Source organism: Coenobita brevimanus, chromosome 70, assembly GCF_032717465.1.
Source record: "Coenobita brevimanus isolate Jiangsu-jjx chromosome 70, ASM3271746v2, whole genome shotgun sequence".
NCBI lineage: Eukaryota > Metazoa > Arthropoda > Malacostraca > Decapoda > Coenobitidae > Coenobita > Coenobita brevimanus.
Window position 1 is genome coordinate 57,935,211 of NC_137023.1, and position 23,132 is coordinate 57,958,342.

The 23,132-nt window shown below is 41.9% G+C and overlaps 1 protein-coding gene across 1 annotated transcript in view; it reads left to right on the forward strand.

Moving 5' to 3' along the window:
• The first annotated feature begins 926 nt into the window (after positions 1-926).
• The window catches only part of ssh (Protein phosphatase Slingshot), a 148,824-nt gene continuing 126,618 nt past the window's right edge, over positions 927-23,132 (forward strand). The window contains exons 1-6 of the mRNA XM_080277460.1: positions 927-983; positions 2,154-2,206; positions 2,596-2,624; positions 3,312-3,445; positions 3,941-4,122; positions 5,176-5,241. Of these exons, the coding sequence (XP_080133586.1) occupies positions 927-983; positions 2,154-2,206; positions 2,596-2,624; positions 3,312-3,445; positions 3,941-4,122; positions 5,176-5,241 (521 nt within the window). The remainder of the gene's footprint in view (positions 984-2,153; positions 2,207-2,595; positions 2,625-3,311; positions 3,446-3,940; positions 4,123-5,175; positions 5,242-23,132) is intronic.

Here is a 23,132-nt window from a genome sequence, read left to right on the forward strand (position 1 = left end):
TTTATGCTTTTGTAATTGAAATGGAGGATCTCAAGCCATACATGAATAAAATTAAATGATGAAAGCCAGAGTAAATATTAAACAGCATCCATTTTATAGGAAGTGCAGTACCTTGTAAGTACGGTATAATAATGGACCACAGCAACTTAAGATATATCAAACAATAGAAAACTGTGTATTTTGAGAATGTAATAGTGCCCTATGCAATACCAGTATCTCTTTGATATGTCAATACAGTAGGATATGGAAAACTTGACTTTTTGGAATATATTCTCAGTAATGAGTATATTGTAAAAATGAGAGCAATACTTTCAGGGACTTCTGTCTCCGTTCTTACAAACTAGTGAGTTCAATTACATAGGAGTCAGGAAAAAAAAAAATCTTTTATTTTACTTATCACTCACATATTTCCCGAAATGTGATTAATGTGCCCTTAAATGTCAATTTTTGGTGGCACTATAAATTTATCCTATGGCAAAATTTTTCTAAAGTAAAGAATTACTAATATTTTCCAGTGATTCAGTGAATATCTGTCGATGTTACATGCAACTGCTACAAAGAAAGCTGTGTATTTATCTACATATTCTTAATAACCCCGCGCTCTCCTAAACTTGAGCTCATGATGCAACGACAAGTTCTTCTGAAACGATCATAAGAAATCCGAAATTTACAATAACAAGGATGTTTCATGTTTGTTCGAAGTTTGCATTTACATTGTATTAGGAAACTGGCTATTTTGGGGATGATGTTTACATTTTTATTAATTTCTTGTAAAGTTTCGTTATGCATTAGTCATATTGTTGGAGTTTGTTATTGTAAATATGGCACTGCTTAGAACTCCCCTGGCATAGATTCCCGTCGGTATAATGAACTAGGCAGAGTAAATACAAGACTTGTGGTGGAGTATACAGGTGAACTAGAGTATAATGGCGCTGGTGACTGTGCAAAGATCGCCCAGCGTGAGCAGCTCACCGCCATCCTCGGTGAGTAAACACAGTGAGCCTCCTCCTCCGACCCACTTGTCTCACTTAACTCAGGAATTTATGTCAAAGATGAGTATTTAGGAAGGAACATATGTGGCTCCAGTCATCAGTTTCTGAAAGTTTTCATTGTTTTGATCATAGAAGGAAGACTCGGTGGCACTCTTAGAGCTATTTCATTGTTTTTGCAAGTCTGCTTTGTGTTTGTGCCCTTTAAATTTTATTAAATGGTCGTGGGTACTTTAAATATGAAATCTTCCCAAATTTTCTGATTTTCCTGTGAGTGGAAGAAACAGGATTGTTGATAAGAAAACCTCAGTCAGTCATAGCTTGAAACCTATGTTGATTACATAGCAGATAGGCCTAATTTTAGATGTCCATGTAAACAGTAGCCTGTTTACTGAGAACATTTAAAGACCAGCATGATGTTTAAAGACCAGAATGCTGCATCTCATTTAAGCTTTTAATATTACAATATTAGGTTGCATTACATGGCTAGGCAGATTTAGAAAATGGGTATTAGTACTATGTAGGTCTAGTCATTGTTGGTTTAAGCTATTCTATGTGGGCATAACTACCAGTACTTTATGAATATTGTTAATGTTAGAATAGCTGGTGAAAAAAATTCTTGTTCACTCATTATAGACTGTCCTGACTGTGTTGATTTTGTGAGATGAATTGTATTTTTGGGCTTTGATTTCATTACAAGTGACTTTCTGTCAATTTGGAGTTACTGCTTGTATTTAATGACTGGTTTCACATGATCAGATTGCAGGTACTGTTATGCTCTTCTTACTAGATCTTGGCCAAAAATTGCCACCTCTCAACCATGAATGCTGAGCTCTAACAGTTAATTAATACTAGATCAAATATGATGCAAAGTCATTAAAGAAAGTCTGTGGAAAGGATGTAGAAATGTAGTATTATCATTTTCCAGAGACTGAGTTATGTGAAATAAACTTCAAAAGGATGAAAATTTGGGCCAAGTTATAGAAGAAAGAGTATTGACATAATGATGAGCGAGAATTCTAGGGTTTTAATTGTTTAAGTGAATGGGAGTATGGTCCATTTAGTTGAGCAAACTTTGGTTAGTATCTCATTTTGTCATATATATATATATATATATATATATATATATCCATGTGGTGGCATTAATATGATGTGTATTTTCAGGAATATGGCAGCTCAGTGCATTCCTTAGAGGAAGAGGAACAAAAGAATCGGAGGTATGTCCACATGGATTTTACAGAGCTTAGTTTCTAATAATTTTATCTCTTAGATGAAATAGATTTTTGTTTCCATAATTCATATATTTAGTAGCTGGTGCTGCTTAGTTCAACAGAAGATAAGGTAGTGCAATATCATATATAGTTTCCAGTGTAGGTACAGTTCCGTGTATCTGTCAGTCAGTCTGTCATTACAGTATTTATTGGCAGATATGTTAATCCTTTAAGGGGTGGCCACAAATAGATCACCTCCACATCACTATATTAAAGTGAAATATAAATGTATTGTACTGTTTTGTTTATACTGTAGCAGTTAAAGAGCTCATATACTGTTTTAAAGGTAATTGTGTTTGGAACAGCAACTCATCATTATTTGTCTTTCTTTTTAGCTTGAGCGAGTACTACTTTGCTGTTAAAGGTAAGATCATTTTTGTAAGTTTTATTTAGATAATGGTGTGTGTATGTCAGTTTGTGTCTTGGCTTGAGTATCAGGAATGTAGTCCTTTAACTCTGTTTTAACATACGGTAACTGAGATTCTCTGTTTTTCATATGTATATCAGTAAATAATCATATGATATTTTAGTGTACTGATTCTCATAAGATACTTTTGTACAGGGTTTGGTATATTATTACCATAGAGTGAATGAAACAAGAAAAATATATATCACTAAGTAACAGGTATTAGTCCCCTGTGCCTATGAGAGTTCAGCATTGTTGTAGCTAATACTAATACTACTACTACTAATAATGATAATAGTCATGTTTATTTGTAGGGTTTTATGTGCAGTTGCTGAAGAATTAGTGAAATAGGCAAAATATAGCTATTGCTAATAAAGAGTTGCTAAAAGCCTCCAGTTTTCATCTTGGTAATAACAGTGTTGTGTAATGTGTTTTTGTATAGGGTTTGACTCCATCCTTGGGTGGGAAAAAAGAGGTTAGGATGATGATGATGATGTAATGGTTGGTGTAATACTTCCAAAGAAAAAGTGATATAGGGAAAATACATCACCAAGGAAGAAATGTTAAAAAGCCCTCTGTGCCTGCAAGAATGGAGCATTGTTGTAGTAATGGTAATAATGATAATGATAATAATAATTTTGCTAGGGTTTGGTGTACTACTGCCGAAGAATGAGTGCCAGTTGGGCCGAGGACGGAGGTCGGGGTCAGCACCACCAGACATTCAGGGGCACCTACAGGCCATGCTGCACCTCCTATGCCAGGGCGACACTCTGCACATGGTATGGCTAACCTCTATGGGTTGCTGCTTTCATGTTCTTCCCTACTGAGTTTGGGTTTCCTCTTGCATCAGGCTTCCCTCCCCTTATCTTGTATCACCCTGATTCATACACCTCCCCACTGCATCCCTCCACCTAATCCTTGGTTTCCTGCTTCACATCTCCCCTTCCACCTCACTCACATCCACTCTCCTAGTTTTTCTTTAAAGTGACGTTGTACTTTTGATTAATGCAAGAACAGAGGAAGACAAAAGTTATGGTCGTGTAGGAGAATAATGGTACAGTACTTGAATTTTAGTGATGACCATGCAGTAGGTGCAAGAGTTAATCAGTCTTTTCGATCAGTGGAACTCTGATATCAGTAGGCACTTTTTCTTTAATTTACTGAGGACTGAATAACTGAAATGGAACTGAAATGGATGTAAAACGAAAGGCCTATTTTCATTTTAATGTTTGTTTACCAGTGATGGAACCTTTTCCCCCTTGGTGTTATGACAGGCTGTGCGTCTGGAGTCTCAGCATGTGGGGCGGGTGAGATACCTGGCAGTGGTGGGACGGGTAGGGCGCCAGGACACAGAAGAAGATATCCTACTGGGCGTTGACTTCACAGGGGAGCGGCCATCAATGGGGCTTGTCCTACCAGTCCTTGCAGACACCAGGATCAGCCTCAATGGAGATGGGTCAGTAGTGTGGATGGCACTAGCATATCAGCTCTAATGTGATGAAGAGCCCTAACATCTTTCAGCTCAGTTGGACCAGATTTATTCAGAGTAGAGGATTGATATTGCCAGTAACCAGGGAGACTCATTCCTGTGTCAAAAATAAGGCATATGCTGGCTTATCCTTAATGGGGATGGGTCAGTAATGTGGACACCTAACTAATTGCAACTGCTATATTCCACATGAGGTTCATTGTAGGTGCTGGACCAACCTGTCTCCTCAGAGGGAATAATAGCCAGAATAAATCTTTCCTTGTGCTGGCAAAGTATAAATGCGAAAGAGTATTTGTTGGTAGTGAGTGATACCTAAGATATACTGTAAATAGAGTGATGTATATAGTAACTAATAGAAAAGCACAAATCATGTCTGTAGTAATATTTTAGAAAGACAAAGGAGTATATAGGTGCTCCAGCTATTTTGTTGACAATAATTGTCATCTGTTTTTTAACTTGTTACATGACTCCACTCATCAATCAGGTTTTACATTTATATTACATTTTTGCAGTTGACTTTCTAATAGTAACCGTACCAGTTATTGTTCAGCCTGTGATTCCTGGCTGTCTTGTGTCAGTTCACTCATCTCCAGCAATGCCTTCATTGTGTCTGGTAGTCACTTAGATTCTCACCATGACATGCTTGTGGTTTTATAAAAATAATGTGCCCTGAGAAAAAGAAAAGAAGGTTATGTTATGTAAATGCTGCTTAAAAAAAAAAAAATGCTGCTGAGCACAGAGTTGATTTACATATTTTTATAATGTTTTGTTTACAGTGGTTATGTGTAAAGAAAATAAAGTACCCACAAGTATTGATTAATGGTATACTAACCAATTGTGTTTTCTCTCATATCACTGGTCAGCTATTATATTGCTAAAACACTCCCCACATTTTGTCTTAAATTATAGTTGTACCACAGTCAGGGTGGGAAAGGAGGTCCAGATGATGATGATGATGATGATGATGATGATTATGATGATGATTATTATTATTACTGATGAAGTTATTGTCCTGTACAGAGGGTTTAGCGTGTGTACAGGTGGACGGAAGCACATCTTCAAGCCCATCTCCGTCCAGGCCATGTGGTGAGTCCAGTGATATTGTAGCTTTACTCAGTTTGCTTTAACTATAACTCTTTCATTTTAACTTGGCCCAGATTGTCATCCTTGTGCAGCTTATTTCACGTAGCATAGTGGTAGAAAAAGATAATGCTGTGGCTATACCTTTCCACATCATCATATTCTAGGATTAATTTATTGTTGCAACTCAGGATGGAGTGATTGTTATTTTTTAGGCCAAGTTAGAAGTGAAGAGAGTACTATATAGGTGCCATTGTACCGAAAGGGTTAGGAACAGCCAAAGTAAGCAGTAGTTAACTTGATGCCCTAAGAATAAACAGGAAGCCTGGGGAGTTTTGGGATTTACCAAATGATGATATAATGCCCTTAAAGTACAGGATATGTCACTGAGAAGGATAGAGAGAATCAATCTCGAGAGGTATCCGTCATATACATCTTCACTACTGGCAGCCTTTCTTAAGTTGTTTAAGATTATCAGATGGTAGCAAGAAGAAAAAAAAAAATGTCATTAGATTGAAGGGGCTAACCCACAGTGTGGGGATATCTTTTAAATTTTAGTTTTGCCATCTCTTAATTATTTTTGCAGCTTAGGATAGGCTTTTTGAAATGAAAGAATTAGATACAGCTGTAATAAACTTTAGCATGATAGGTCTTTCATAAGTTTAGTAAAATGGTCTGGTAGCAGCAAGAGCTGATGTAAATTGATTTACTGGTACCTGGATTCATGGTGTTAAGAGCATTTGTTCATACGTTTAACTTTATTTGGATTTGGACAGGTACTAAACATTTCAGTCAGATTAGAGTGAATAAATGTGCCGAAGAGGGATGCCTTCATGTAATGACACCATTATACCCCTGTGGCTCCACTGCCTGGCTGTACAAAATAATGTCCCTCACTAACTTCCTTATCCCCTGAAAGGAGGATCGTGAACTGCAGGAGGAAGTCACCTGAAACATGTAGGCCACTGGGTTCATGCTCAGATAAGCCTGGGGTTGTAGTTATTACTAATACAGTACTAGAGTAAATAATAATGTGAAGAATTTGATTTTAAAAATGGTCTGTAATAATAGTTAACTACTGTACAATGGGTATTTGTTTATCATAAAAATTGGTTATGATACAATATTTAACTGTTTGCCACTCTGTGATGAGTGAGGCTGGCCACTGTCATCTTAAATGTCAGGATCAACTTGCCAAGCCTCGGGCTGCCACGTTCCTCATGGGGCAACATAGGATTAGGTGATGATGATGATGATGATGTAGAATTCAGCACCTAAAAATTGGTGGGATCCAATAGTTGACTGTCCTAGAGATTTTTTTTATTATATAAGTGGTTGGTTCATTTCTAAATACATTGTCTGGTACAATACATAGGCAGTGTGATGTGAAGGAAGAGTAGTATTAGTTGCAGTCTCAAGCTCATCTGTGAATGTGAATCCAGTTGACTACAGGCCAAAATTACCCTTATGCAGTCCATTCATCCTCCTTTTGAGGATTGGTTGGGCATTAAAGGATGTTTGTATAACTGGGGAGCTCCACTGCCCAGTCATATCAGTGCCACCGCATGAAGGCATTCCTCTCCAGCACTAGTGCAAAGAGAAATGGCATGCTGTTTTATGCTGTTCCTTCATTTGTTCTCTCTGTTTCATTGTTTCTGAATCAAAGCCATTCCAGAATATAATAATACACTCAGCTAGAACATACACACTTGCGTCCCTGTCCATACTCCTTCACCCCAGTCCATCACATGTATTCATTTTCTTAATTGAGGTGGATTATAGTCACACAGGATAGGGTTGTGAGAGTGTATAGGCAGATGTGAAATGGTGTGAGTTGTGGCTGAGTGTAATTCTTATTTGGAATAGACCGGTCCTCCCTTGGTCTCTTTAAGGTGGGAATCTGGGTTGGAATGATGATGATCATATAAGCAAATGGCTAATGTTTTTTTTTTTTTTTTTCATTACAGGTGAGTGTTGGCTTATGTTACTCTTACTGGAGGTACAGTGTTAGATTCCTTCAAACGATTTTCTTTGGAATCTCCTGTCTTTATCAAGCTACATCACCCCATGGATGTACAGTGTGGCAAATAAGATAAAATGTCAAGTATCCCAAAGGCTACTCTTCTGTAATGAATAACTAGAAGGTACTACCATGAAAGTAATATGGTACTACCATGAAAATGATATATGGCTACCAGCTTGGTAACCAGCCACACAGTCTTTGCCCTCAGGCAAGAAGCTCAGCCACAAGTAAACAGAGTCAAATTCCAAGTTAGAAACTTCACATTGTTAAAGATTTTATTTCCAAACAGCTTCCAGCTACTTTTGGAAAGTAATTAGCTGGTTGTGGCACATGATATAGTTCCATGTCCATATAAAATATCAGCTGTACCTTTGGCATCTTTAGTATGGGGGTACCATAGGAGGAAGCATGGTGCCATTTTTTTTTTTTTTTTTTTTTTTTTTATATATGGATATCCAATGAGAATCTGTACAGTATATTTTTTTATTTATTATACACTTTTGACCAGTACGTATATATAAGCAAGACCCAAAATGCTTTAGTTACATGCATGAGATGTTGTTGGAGAATATTTCCAAGAGCTTTTTTCACACTCAGAATATGAAGATAGAAAAAAATAAAAATACTTTTGTCAGTAACTCAGCAGCACTTGGTATATATTATGTGAATCAGTACATGTATTCCAGATGTGTTAAAAGCTGACAGATAAACATAAATTTGGTAATGCTTGTGTGGCTAAGTTGTTAGGGTTTCTGAGTATGTGATAATGCAGTTTATTTTTTTTGGTGTTCATATAGTACATCTTTCATTTCTTTCCTGTATCATTTTTTTTACTTGGTTTGGTAAGTAGGTGAATAGATATGGAGAGAACTCAGACTAGAAACTAAGTGATAGGTTGCAGCAGATTGAAAGCTTTTTTTGTGTGTGAGAGTCTGTACATGCAAGGGGATTGACTTTGCATGTGAAGGACATATTGTAAGTGGTTAACAGTCATTTTAATGAAGTGGGACAGGATATGGTGGGCATAAAAAACATAGCAGGTTTGAAATGTAAGTGATTGGTGTATGATGTATCTTACTGGGTACTCTGTTGAAAGTTCTCCAGAATACGTGCCTATCCTTTCATATTTTAGGGCAAGAAAGAGGCTAGATAAGGAATGAGAAAAGAATTGAGGGAAAGAACAGGAGATGGAGAATGGTAGATGGGTGGGAAATGGTGAGTGAGTGAGTAAGAAGTGTGTCAGGAGATGTGAAGACTAATGCAGGAGTAATAATAGAGAAGGAAAGGTGATGAGAGGAGAAAAAGAAATAAGGAAGAAGGTAGAAGAATGCATGATATGAAAGAAGAGAGTCTGAATGGAGAATGGGTGATATGGAAGAACATATGAACTGAGTGAAAAAGAAATGTATAAGAATTAGGTGTAAAAATAAGAAGAGGTTGAACTCTTTCATCTCAAGGGTTTTTTCTTGAGCTGAATATGAATAAGATCATTTCGCATTATACAGTGGTGTAGCTAGGATTTTTAAAATAGGGTGGCAAAGAGGTGCCTCAAAGAGAACCCCTCGGGGGTTTTGGAGGTGTTCCAGAAATTTGGGGTGGCTAGGTATATTTCAGGGGTAGTTAGGGCCACCAGCCCTTTGGTTACACCACTGTGTGTATAAAAAGGCATGGTTCAGCTGACTGGGTAATGAAGCCATAGTGAAGCATAAAGATCAGAGAAAGAGAGAGTGGTGAAAGTTGAAGATGAAAGGGTGAGTGTGATAGTGAGTGATTGTTGTTGTTATGGCCCCTAGCTCATCTGAACACTAATCTGGTGTACCGAATGCTGAAGTTGTCCTGCAGTCCACCTTTTAGGGGAGAGGGAAGGATGCTTTTATAACCAAGTATCAGAGCCACTCGATTATATCAGAGCTGCCACATGAAGGTATTCTTCTCCAGCACTGATGGAGAGTGAAAAACAAGAAATAAATGTAGGTTGGTGAGGTGAGAAACAGTGTAGGAGGAAGTGAGGCCGCTCCTGCTTGGTAATGGTTTGGCACACATACGGCCAAGTTATGCAGATGATATACGAGACGACATGATTAGCAGACCAAATAGGGAGTGTGTTGCAACCCACATCACACTACACTACACCTGCATCATACACCACTATAATACACTACACTACACTAAACCTTACCACAGCCACACTGCACGACACTACACTACTGTACTGTGCACTGCTTAACACATCACAGCACTGCATTGGTACTGCACTGCACTAGATTTGACAGTAGCACACTACACTACATCACATACCAATATTTCATAACACCACACCACAACCACCTCACAGCATTAAAGTGTGCTAAAGTAACCTGCACTACACAACACCACACCACACCACACCACACTGCATTACTCTGCTATTTTGTTTTACTTTCCTCAGCTCATCTCTGCTTTACTCTACCTTACATTACACACCACACCACCTAACAGTTGCACTGTACTGTGCTGTATCATACTGCACCACATCACACTCCACAACCCCACATTTTTGCACCATACCACATCAGTTAATCTCCGTATTCCCCCCCACACCATACCGCACCACACTACTTCAAATTTAGGGCAGAGGGCAGACTCCGTTATCCCTTCATTGTCTCTGTATCCAGGTCTAAGCTCAGTAAGAGGCAGTTTTGCATTTACATATTGTTACTGTAAGTACAGGGGTTTATGTAACCATGGTTTTCTCAGTATTATCCATTTTCATCTTCATTATTGCTGTTATCATCACCATCGTCATGTCCATCATCATCATCATCATCACCATCATTCGTAACTGGGATATTACTTTGGATTATCATTAGTTTAAGAACACTTTGCAAAAGCTAATTAAAAGAATTATGTACTGTTATTACCTGAAGTAAATGAACACACACACACACACACATACACACACACACACATACACACACACACACACACACACACACACACAGTAAATATTATCAGAATGTTGTCAGGTATGAAAAACAGCGAACTTTGAAAATAGTTGTTAAAAAAAACGGTGGTAATTGGGTCAGCCGAAAGTTGCAGAAAATATTTATGGACAAGGCAACGAGTGGAATTACGTGCTGAACATTACAATGCTTTTATATATAGAGAATGTACGATGTAAAATGAAAAGTCAACTCATCAGCTTTCTGTGTGTGTATGTGTGTGTGTGTGTGTGTGTGTGAATCATTTCTGTCTGTCATGTTAACGCGCAGTATGTCTTTCTGTCTCCCTGTACCTTTCTATCGATTTGTCCATATCCATTTACCCGAGTGCCATAAATTCTGTAACTGTGTCTGTCTATTCCTGTTTATCTGTGTCAGTATGTTTGTGTGTGTGTCTGTGAACATGGATTATAGAAAGTATAACTAGATGCTTAATCCCAGAGTTCATCATGGGTGCCCTTGACAAAAATGCCCTCCAATTCGTAGAAATATTGTGCGTGCATGCGAGCGAGTGCGTTGTTTTAGGAAAATTGTGTGCGTGTTAGGTGGTAATAGTGTGTGTGTGTGTGTGTGTGTGTGTGGAGAGAGAGAGAGAGAGGAGTATGGATGAGGGGAGAAAAGGGTGAGGAGGGGAGGGGAGAATGGCTGATAGGAGAGGGGGAGGAGACAGGAGGGAGTAGGGTTGAAGAATGTGGAGATTGGGAGGGGAAAAAGGGAGGAAGGAGAATGAATACAAGTGAAAGGGGAAGGAGAAGGGGAGATTGAGATGGCCAAGGGAAGGGAAGAGACGAAAAATATAAAGGGAAAAAAACAAAGGATAGATGTTGGAAGAGAGAGAGAGCGTCAGTCGCCAAGCTGTCTGTTGGATGTGAGGGAGCTAGGGTTGCCACACACCGGTCTAGACTTACCACCCCTACCCCTGCCGCCCACCTTCACCTCGACCCCCCTACCCTGCCCTGTTTTACCCTTTCACGTCCTACCCTCCCCATCCTGCCTCACCTTGCCTCGTTCCACCTCGCCCTGCCCTGCCTTACCTGGCCTATCTGTCTAATTTTACCTCTCCCTGCCCCGCCCTGTTTTAAAATACCTTGCCTTTCCTTACCCTGCTTTACCCTTGTTGTCTGCCCTACCTTACCTGATACTGCTCTGCTCTGCCCAGCCATACCTTACCCTGCCGTGCCCTTCACCCTGGTTGCCCTACCTTTCCTGTCCCTACCCTACCCTGCTTCATCCTGGTTACCTGCCCTACCTTACCTTACCTGACACTGCCCTTCCTTCCCCTACCCTACGGTACCTAACCCTACATTACCCTCCCCTCCCCTCCCTTCCCCTACCCTTCTTGTGTCTCGCCCTCTCCCTCTGGGCCATACCCTACCATGCTTATCTGTTCCACTCTACCTCATCCATCTTTACCTATCGCACCCACCCCACTCGACTCTCTCTGTCTCTCTGTCTGTCTGTCTGTCTCTCCTTACATGTCCGCCCCCTCTCCCCCTCCCGTTCCTTAGTATTCATGCTCTGCTCCCATTCTCATTCTTATGCTATACTATCATCCATCTATCCTCCTTTCCTTCCTTCCCTTTCTTTCTCTTGTGTCTGTCTCCTCCATCCGATATTTCCCTCCCTCTCACCCTTTCATCCATCCATCCTTTCCATTCTTTCTCTTTTCCGTCCTTCCTTCCTTCCTTCCCTCAACCATCCATCCATCCTTTCCTTTCTTTCACCCTCCCTTCCTTCCTTCCTTCCTTCCTTCCTTCTTTCCTTCCTTCCTTTCTTCCTTCCTTCCTTCCTTCCTAGTCTGGTCGTCTGTGTATGGCGTCAGGGTGGAATCTAATAAAAGAACATGAAGGGAGGGTATCTTTACTGGAAAAGAGAGAGAGAGAGAGAGAGAGAGAGCGCAGAATCCCTAAGTGATGTCTGGGACTTGGGTTACGTGGGAAATCATTTTTTTCTTTTTGAGAGAGAGAGAGAGAGAGAGCACAACTACCATAACAACACAACAAATATCTCCACTGCTGAAGAAATTAATACATCGGTGAAAATTAAAGTAAAATGCATCGTTGTTCTAAAGGAGCTCGTTAGGTGCATTTTAAAAAGGGCAATAAATGTTTTAGGTGGATTGTGGATGGTGTAAGTGGATGAATTCGAGTGGATGAGGTGGGGAAGCGTGAGTAAGAGGAGAAAGACGAGTGGATAAGGGAAGTTGGTTTGGTGAGAGGTTTTTCGGGGAAGTGGTGGTGAATGGGGTGTGTGTGTGTGTGTGTGTGTGTGTGTGTGTGTGTGTGTGTGTGTGCAGTGTAAGAGGACATAACGTAACTCAAGCCAGAAGCCATACGACAGACCCCCTGTCCTTACATCATCATCGTTTATCATCATTATTACTACTGTTGTTGTTATTATTATTATTATTATTATTATTATTATTATTATTGCATATCGAGATTCATATGTTTAGCTCCTCAGTTCAAAAATTTAATGAGAAGTTGATGGAGGATGAAGAAGCACTTGCAAGGTTGTGAAGGAAGTGGAGAGGCGAGATGAGATGGGTTGAGGGAAGGGGAAAGGAGGGGAGGGAGAGAGGAAAGAAGGGAGGGAGGGAGGAAGAAGAGGGGAGGGGGCAGAGGTGGGAGAAAGAGGGATGGAATTGAGAGAGAGCGGGGGAGAGAGGACGGAGGGGAATGAAGGAGGAGGAGGATGAGAGGAGGTGAAGTGAGGGAGAAGAGGCGTAGAAAAGAGAAGAAAGGGTGGAGGGGAGGGGAGGGTAGGGAATGGGAGTGCAGGGGAAGGGAAGGAAGAGCTAGGGAGGGGGAGGGAGGGGAAAGGAATGTTGGGAAGCAAAAGTGTGGAGGTTTGGGGAATAGGGAGGGAGGAAGGGGAAGGATATGAAGGGAGGTGGGGTGAAAGGGAGATGAAATGGGATGCTGTTAAAGGGGAAGGATATGCAGGAGTGAGAATAGGAAGGAATGGGAGAGGGGAAGGAGGGGTGGGTGAAGGGGGTGTAGAGAGGTATGGGAGGGGATTAAGGATGAAGGGAAGAGTATAGGGAGAGGGGAGTGGAAGGTGGAGAAAGAGGAAAGAAAGAATAGAGGGAGAGGGGAGATACTGGGAGGGAAGTTATAGGTAAGAGGTTTGGGGGAATGTTGGGGGAGGTAGGTAGGGAAAAGAGGAAGGAGGAAGTCAATGGGGATGGATGGTTGTGAGGAATAAAAGGGTGAAGCGTAGTGTGGGAGATGAGGGGAGGGGGAGAGGAGGAAATGTGAAAATTCAGGGGGAGATGGAGGGGATTCTAGGGAGTAGAGAGAGGCAGGAGGAAGGGGAGAGGCGGGAGAGGAAGAGTGTAGGGATAGGTAGAGAGGGTGGGAGGGAGAGGAAAGGGGAGGGGGGCTTAGGTACTGGCAGAAGCTCCCATCACCATATTAAGTTGGTCATGCAGTGACGGGAGATGCGCACCCCCTTACCCCGTCTCCTCTGTTTATATTAAGACTCTCTCTCTCTCTCTCTCTCTCTCTCTCTCTCCTCTCCCTTTATTCATGTTTTCTCTGCCTCCCTCCTTCCTTGTTTCCTTTCTTTCCTTCTGTTTTTGACCTTCCTTCCGTCCATCCCTCCCTCCCTCCCTCCTTCCTTCCTTCCTTCCATTCATCCATCCATCCATCCATCCATCCATCCATCCATCCATCCATCCGTCCATCCATCCATCCATCCATCCATCCATCCGTCCTTCCTTCCTTCCTTCCATCCTTCCTTCCCTCCTTTCTTCCTTCCTTTCTTCCTTCCTTCCTTCCTTCCTACTTCTCTGTCTGCCTCCCGTCCCTCCCTCTTTCATTCTTTCTTCAATTACTTTATTTTTTTTACTTACCTACTCCTTTACCTTCCTCCTTTCCTCCCCCTTCCTTCCTTCCCTCCCTTCTCCAGCAGTTCTCCATCAGTATTTCCAATAAAGGCTCTCTCCATGACCCTCTCTCCCTCGCCTCCTCTTTTTCCCTCCCTCCCTCCCTCATTCATGCCCCCATTTTCACACCAACACCCTTTTTCAGTTTCTCCCATTTTTCCGCTTATTATTATTATTATTATTATTATTGAGGTATGTTCTATAGCGACCAATAAATGTATGATAATTATGGTGGATGGTGGTAGTTGTAGCTGTGTATGTATGGTGGAAGTTGTGGTTGCTGTGATGGTGGTAGGTGTAATTGCACAGTACGGAAGTGATGGTAATTTATATGGTGTGGTGGTAGATATGATGGTTATAACCATATGGTGGTGACTGTGAAGGTAGTGGTAATTGTGGTGGTGGCGGTAATTGTGGTAGTTGTGATAGTGTAGTGGAGAAGGTCCAACATAAAGTGACCTTGTTCACTTTGTTGTCACGACACGCGCGCGCGCGCACACACACACACACACACACACACACACACACACACACACACACACACACACACACACACACACCAAAACAAGACTTGAGGCTTGATTTTGGTGAGCTTAGAAGGAGAAGAAACAGAGAGAGAGACAGACACAGACAGAATACAACGGAGACAGTAAACAGACAGACAGAGAGAACTGAGAGAGATAGACTGATATCAGCGGTCAGAGACAGGGTAGAAGTAGAGACAGACAGACACATACCATCAAACAGAGATACGATAGCAACAGAGGCAGACAGACAGACAAATGCCTCTCAAATGTTGATTAAATTGTGTAGGGTGATATTGCCAAAGGTTGATTGCATGATCGCGAATGAGGTGGTGGTTGCAGCACTTGCCACTCTCTCGGGTTACTGCACGCACACACACACACACACACACACACACACACACACACACACACACACACACACACACACACACACACACACACACACACACACACGTATATATGTAGCGTCATGGCGATATTGCATGGCGGCAGTGCAATACGAGCTTGTTGATTGACGTAATGGATGATTTAGATGATGTTTGGGGGGATGGGGGAGATTTCTCGTGGGGTTAGGATGCTCCCTGTTGCTCCTTTTACCTTTTTACTGAACTCTTTTTACTTTAACTTGGCCAAAAATCCCACCTTTCCATACTGAATGCTGAGCTGTACTTGTCCTAAAATTGCCATCTCTCTGAAATGCTGAGCTATAACATTAACACTTCTTCTCTACCAGCGTCTTACTTCGTTACTATGGTACTCCGTTACTTTAACCTGGCTTAAAATTACCATCTCTCCATCTTGAATACTTAGCTGTAACAGGAGAATAACACGAGGTCTTTGCACTAGTCACGAAGAAGTGCTACGGGGAGGATGTTGAGCCGTAGCACTGTCTTATTCTGCCAGTGAGCTACGTGAAACAATCCGCATAATGGCAAAAATGTGAGCCAGATAAGACTAAAGAACTGTGTGTGTGTGTGTGTGTGTGTGTGTGTGTGTGTGTGTGTGTGTGTGTGTGTGTGTGTGTGTGCGTGTGCCACTATTTCTGTGCACCCATCTTCCTCACAGATTTCCCGGTAGACTAAATATACACCGTGTTGTGGACCGCCTCCTGCATACCCTAAACGGCGCCATAATAAACACTCTGTTTTCCTGTTACGCAATGGGTTTCGTTGCATTCTGCTGTTGGTACTCTATAATGTCTTTTTCGTTATTTTTCGCGATGGCTCTTACGTATTGACATTCGTTATTTTTCGCTGTAAGACTGGTGAGTGAGACTGCGCCTTGAAATTCCCGTAACACCTCTTCTTTGGTGATTTTTTTTCTGTGCATTACGCTTCATTGTCCTCTGTGCGTTGGTGATGGAAACTATAAATACCGTAACTCCATCTCTTAAGCTACCTATTCCGCAGTGCTTCGGTATTTTTCGTGCTGGGTATTACGTAATGTCTGTTTCGTGATTTTTCGTTAATTTAGAATGTCTTTTTCGTTATTTTGTGCGTATTTGGAATGTTGGTATCGTTATTTTTTCGTTAATTTGGTGTGGTAGTAGTGTTGGTTGTTCTGGTGAAGTGGTAATGTTGGTTGTGGTGGTAATAGTTGTGAACATGGAGGGTTATGAATTGTGGTTGTAGTTGTGGTAGGTTTATGGCGGTGGTCCTTGGTTGTAGTGGTTGTGTAACTGAGATGGTGGTAGTTGAGGGTTGTGGTAGGTAAGGCGTAGCGTAGCTAGCTGCGCATCGGTGGAAAAGTGTTTGTGTGTGTGTGTGTGTGTGTGAGAGGGGGGGAGTTGCATGTTTACTTTGATGCACAGACTACACTGATTTGGCCTTAATATTAATAATGATGGTTTTATCCTAGTTACTGAATGATGAGAGAGAGAGAGAGAGTGAGAGAGAGAGAGAGTGGAATGTGCACGTGTGCATAAGAATATTGTTTGTGTACGTATGTGCGCGAGGCATTAATAATCGAAGACCACGTGTTTATGTTTACAAATAAAAAAAGTTTACATAGTGTGAGGAATATGAGACGTAGATGCACCAGCAAAAATAGGTTAATAACACATACACACACACACACACACACACACACACACACACACACACACACAAACACACACACACACACACACACACACACACACACACACACACACACACAAAATAACTTTCTTGTTCCTGGAAGCCCACTCTGCTTATATTAGTGAGATATAGAGTAATGATGATGATGATGATGATGATGATGGTAATTCTCTTGATTATAAGTTTTTGTACTTCAGAACGCTGCCTCCCCTTCTATATTAATCGGAGTAAAGTTAAGGACAATGATGGTGATGGAAATATAGCCGATTAACAAACTGAGACACGCAGTGCCAAAGAATGTCGAAATATTTAGCTGTTTCCGCTAATATTCATGCTTTTCAGTCTATCTCCTAGGAGCTTGCCAAGAGAGAGAGAGAGAGAGAGAGAGAGAGAGCAAAATCTTTCTCCACGACATTGCCCTTCTTTATTTGCTTCTCATAGGTATCTTTAGATGGAAAAAGAGGTCTGGATGATGGTGATAATAATGATGAATATATCGTGTGTATTGTAGGCTATTTTGTTCGTTGCACTGTACACGTTCTATCCCTTTCCTCCTCCTCCTCCTCCTCCTCCTCATCATCATCATCATCATCATCATCATCATCATCTTCTTCTTCTTCTTCTTCTTCTTCTCCTCCTCCTCCTCCTCCTCCTTCCATTTTTTTTTTTTTAGTGTTATAAAAGGTTCGGAAGGTCCCTTGGTTGAAAGTAGCAAGGTTACCTGAATTATTTATTATGGTGCTGTGGCCATATTGGGAGCGCTTCGTGTGTGTGTGTGTGTGTGTGTGTGTGTGTGTGTGAGAGAGAGAGAGAGAGAGAGAGAGAGAGAGAGAGAGGATGTTAAGTTGTAGAGGGTGTGAGGTAGATAGTGAGGGAGATAAGGAGAGAGGAAGGGAGGAGGAGGAGAAAAGCCAGGTCTCTCTCTCTCTCTCTCTCTCTCTCTCTCTCTCTCTGTCCTAAGCACAAACATTAGAATGTGCGACGTGGAGCCAAAGATCACACACACACACACACACACACACACACACACACACACACACACACACACACACACACACACACACACACACACACACACACACACACATACTGTGGGTGTTTTATCTTTGGCTCGATGTCAAACTTTCCAGTGTTTATGAGAGAGATAGAGAGATAGATAGATAGATAGATAGAGAGAGAGAGAGAGAGAGAGAGAGAGAGAGAGAGAGAGAATATTAGGGGGTAACGGTGTTCGCAAATTAGGAAACATTTGAGAAGCAATTATGTACACTAAGGAGGAACACTTAATACTCTAAAGAAATGTTAAGGAAACTAAAATACATCAAGTAACATTGAATTATGTAAGGAAGCACAAAGGGACTCATTAAAATACTTAAAAAAAAAAACTCAGTATACGGTAGTAAATAAAATGAAATTCACGAAAACACAAAGAAATGCTACATACTCCAAGGAAAAGCTAAGAAGGATTAGATGCACATCGACAGGCACCGAACAGACGAAGACAAACACCAAGCACAGTAAGAATAAACACTGATTAATACCTAAAGCCCTGAGAACACTAAAACAGGCACTCATCACACCAAGAAAACTCGCCAACGATAAATATACGGATTTAAAAAAAGCGTGAACTTATCAAAGGTTGTCTGTCCTGTTCCTTGTCCAAATTTGGCTCTGAGTATTGGTGTGTTTGACAAGGTTATTAGATGGATGCATTCTTGGCCGCCCCGAGATTAGCATAATTTAGGCTAGGCTAATTGAATGGTGTTGAGTGGTGGTTGTGGTGATAGTAATGGTAGTGGTGGTGGTGGTGGAGGTGGTGGTGGTGGTGGGGGTGTTATTTATGTACAGTGGATTTTGTTTCCTTCGGTGTTGTGGTTGTAGTGGTTGTCATTGAGAGTGTGTTAAAGAGTGGTTTTTGTGTCTAGTGTGGTACGAGGTTGTGATTGGGTGTGAATGTGGTTGTTGTTGATGCTGAAGTGCTCTTGTTTATTTCCTGATTGGCCCTGGTTCTGTTCCTGGGAGATATAACTTTTTCTCTCCTTTTTTGGGGGGAGAGGGGGCATGCAATTTTGTGTTGACTTTTAGTGAGATACAAAAGAAATGCCTCTCTGGCCTGTGTTGTTCAGTATGTTGGCCTTTTTCTAATCGTATCACTCTACAGTCCGACGATTTCACTTAGCTCAGGTGTGTGTGTGTGAGAGAGAGAGAGAGAAGGAGAGAGAGAGAGAGAGAGAGAGAGAGAGAGAGAGAGAGAGAGAGAGGGAATCAACTTTGATACATTTGAGGTAGGAGGGAGTGTGTGTGTCTTTGTCTCAACGCCTCGATGCCATTACCAGATAAAGGTGACCCACTTCCCCACCTAAGGTATGGGTCACGCTCGCTTTCACTTGTCACCCTTCAAGATCGTCACCCCTTCAGCACGAGAGGGGCGCCTTCATGTGGTGGCACAGATACACAGTTGAAAGTGCTTGGAGGGAGGAGGAGGAGGAGGTACAGTAGGTTTCCAAACTATGGTGTGATCTAAAAAAAAAAAAAAAAATCGTATTGAAGAGGGTGGTACCCGTGTCGGTTGAGAGGCGGTCTGTTATCTTAATAGAGGCAATTTCAGTTCTCGGTTGGGGTAGGGAACACTTTAAGGAAATGAATTTCGTTAAAGCAGACTTTACAGATTTACCATAAAATCCACCAACGTGTAAAAACATCCCTACTACTATCAGTACACCTGTCCTGTACAAGATAGCCCTAGCATGTATTCAGTATGGACGGTGGATGTTAGCGTCGAAGTGGTGACGTATGAAGGTGTGTGGTACATAGGGCTGCTGGGTCTTAGGAAACGGGGTGTTAAGCGAATGCCCAGAGTCGGACACATAAAAGATAAATAAATAAATAAATAAAGCATAGGGAGGGACCCCAGGCAGCAAAACTACCTTAGTCCAGAACATTGATTGTTAGGAGTACCGTATTGCCCGATAATAATGATAATAATAATAATAATAAATACTGACCGCCTCTGTGATTCGACGTTTAGAGCGTAAGTCACATTCCAACCCTGGAGCTTTACCACCACACCACTGGGAGTATCGAAGGGGGGGGGGTCATTTTGGTTCCCGCCCCCTCCTGCCTGGCTATTCTTGGGGTCTTCTTGTATAATTTGTGATCGCTGTTGCTGGCATGGAAAGGTCACGACGAGAAGAGAGGAAGAAAAAGAGGAGCAAGAGGAGGGAAGGAGAAAAGAAGGTGACATTGTGATGGTGATGTGGTGAAAACGAGAAGAGAAAAGAAGATGAAAACAGGAAGTGTGATTGAGAGGAAGAGGAAGAGGAGGAGGAGGAAGAGGAAGAGGAGGAGGAGAAAGAAGGCAATTGATTATTTTGAGTAATTTATAAGGATCAGGATAATTTTTGCGTAATTCTCCCCAACCCCAACCTAATACACACACACACACACACACACACACACACACACACACACACACACACACACACACAACACACACATGACCAGCTATTTTGAGATCTTCGTGTATAATTTGTGATCGCTTCTGGTGGCTTGAAAAGGTCACAGGGAGGTTGGTAGGGCCCATTCTGCCTTACTTCTGCCTTACATCTTCCTTACTCTTGCCTTACCACTGCCTTACTCTTGCCTTACCACTGCCTTACTCTTGCCTTACCACTGCCTTACTCTTGCCTTACCACTGCCTTAACATTGTCTCACATCTGCCCTTATTTTCTCTCTCCCCTTCTGCATAATTTCTGCCTCTTATGTGTTTAAATCTTGTCATTCTGCCATATTTCCTTTGTGTCGCACTCCTGTTTGCCATTTCCTCACTTCACGCTGCCTAACCCCATCCTCACCTTTCTTCATCCCTGCCTTACCCAGCCTCACGTTGCCTCACCCCTACCTCACCTTGCCTTATCCCTACCTTAACCTGCCTCACCCAACCTCGCCCCAGTCTCACGCTACCTCACCCCTGCCTCACGTTTACCTCACCTAGCTTCACCCTGCCACCTCCCTACCTCTGCCTGCTCCACCCCAACCTCACTCTGCCTCATTGTGCCTCACCAACCCCTGCCTCACCCTCTCACAGAAGCATTAGCACATCAATATCAAGTAGCGCATTTCCATTTCCCATGTCAGGTGAACAGTTCTCTCTCTCTCTCTCTCTCTCTCTCTCTCTCTCTCTCTCTCACCGTGACCCATATTGATAAAGGAGGTGTGGCTGAGTGGATAAGGCACGGCGCTGGTAATTCTGATAACGCAGTGTCGAATCCCGGTTTAACAAGGGAAATTCTTGATTTTTTTTTTTTTTTCAATATAGTTCAGTCGCCGTAACAAGGCGTAGATTTTCGTCTTTTAAGGTCAGTCGCAGCATAGTACCACACACACACACACACACACACACACACACACACACACACACACACACACACACACACACACACACACACACACACACACACACACACACACACACACACACACACACCATGACCTCTTCCGCCTTGAGGCATGTTTACCATCATTCTTACAACCTCGAGACGATTTTATTCAGCCTGGAGGAGACGTGTGGCAGGAAAGGGGTTAAGGAAGGCTTTGTCTGACCCCTTGTGCTCGAGAAGTCAATCTTAAGGTGAAAAAAAATCGTCTGGAGATGGCGAGAATAAAGTAAGAAAATACATCACCATCTTGAAGGGGTTAGAAAGACTAACAGCTAATCTTTATGTGAAAAAAAAAAATCGCTTGGAGGTAATGATCGAAAAATTGCAAGATTCACCTCATAAATATAAATACTACAAGGATAGCACTATATCTAAGGTCAGCTAAGGTCACAAATGCTGTTCTGAAAGAGTTAAATAATCCAGTATAGCCACGAAAATGCCAATATACTTTTTATGGTGTTTTTTCTTGGCGTGTCTAAAACAAAAGCTGACATGGGAAGGTTGACATATGTTGCAAGGCGTCTGTGTGACATTTTTCCTACCACAAACAACACTCAGTGACCATGACTTTTGTGTTATCAAGGAAGCCACACTTAGCGACACACACACACACACACACACACACACACACACACACACACACACACACACACACACACACACACACACACACACACACACACACACACACACACACACACAGGAAAATTATGATAATGATATAAATGATAATAACGAAAATAATTGGGGCGATGTATAATATTAATAGTGGTTATTAGACCATTGATTGTTGTGGTGTTATCCTCGGCAAGACATAAGTATCAGGCATGGGGATGTTACGTCAGTCATAATAATAATAATAATAATAATAATAATAATAATGACAGTGGTACTATTTATACAAGCCTGAAAATAAATATAAATAATTGTACTGGAAGGGTAAATGGATGTGTTCTCACGTCCTTTCAATAGCAGAGGTTTTAAGGGGAATAAAATCGTCTATTAGTACCAGAATTAAAGTGAGAATGGCGTCTTTATAGAGGTTAACAGATTTTTAGGAATTTGCGTTTATTTTCTTTATTTCTCTGTTCATTTACATATTTATCATACCACTTTGAACTTTGAAATATACCTGGGAGATTTTACCTGTCTACTTAAGTGTTCTCTGTTCCTGTTCACCTTTATTTTTTATTTTTTTATATATTTATTTTTATTTATTGTACCATTCTGAACACTCATACATGCCATTGAAATGTTTTACCTGTCGACTTAATTCCTCTCTGCTCCAGTTCACCTTTCCTTCGGCTTTTTATTTTTCTTAGCTTCCCCTCCTTTCTGTGTGTGTGTGTGTGTGTGTGTGTGTGTGTGTGTGAGAGAGAGAGAGAGAGAGAGAGAGAGAGAGAGAGAGAGAGAGAGAGAGAGAGAGCCCTTCTATCTTACCTTCACCTGTTGATGTCACACCTGACCTGACTTCCTTCATGACGTGTTCTGGACCCGTTTTTTGCTGCTGACGTCACTGATGCAGAGAGGAGGGAGGGAGGGAGGGAGGAGAGGAAAGGGGAGGGAGAGGTGGGGAGGGGAGGGAAAAGGGGAGGGAGGGAGAGATTTGGGGTGAAAGAGGAAGGAAGGGGAGAGAAAAGGAGGGGGAGAAGGTGGGGGAAGAGAGGAGAGGAGGGAAAGGGGGGAGAGATTTAGGGGTGAGGGAGGAATGGAGGGAAGGGAAAGAGGGGGAGGTGTAGGGTGATTGAGGAAAGGAGGTGAGAGGCAGAGAGGGGGTGATCAGGATGAGGCGGGAAGGGTGTGAGGGAAAGAAGGGAGAGAAGGGGAGTTCAGACTGAGGGAGGAAGAATAGGGAGAGAAAAAGAGAGGTGGGGAAGTACGAGACAGCGAAGAGGAGGAGAAAGGAAAGAGTGAGGAGGGGGGAAAGAGAGATGGGGTGGGAAAGAGAAAGGAAGAGGAT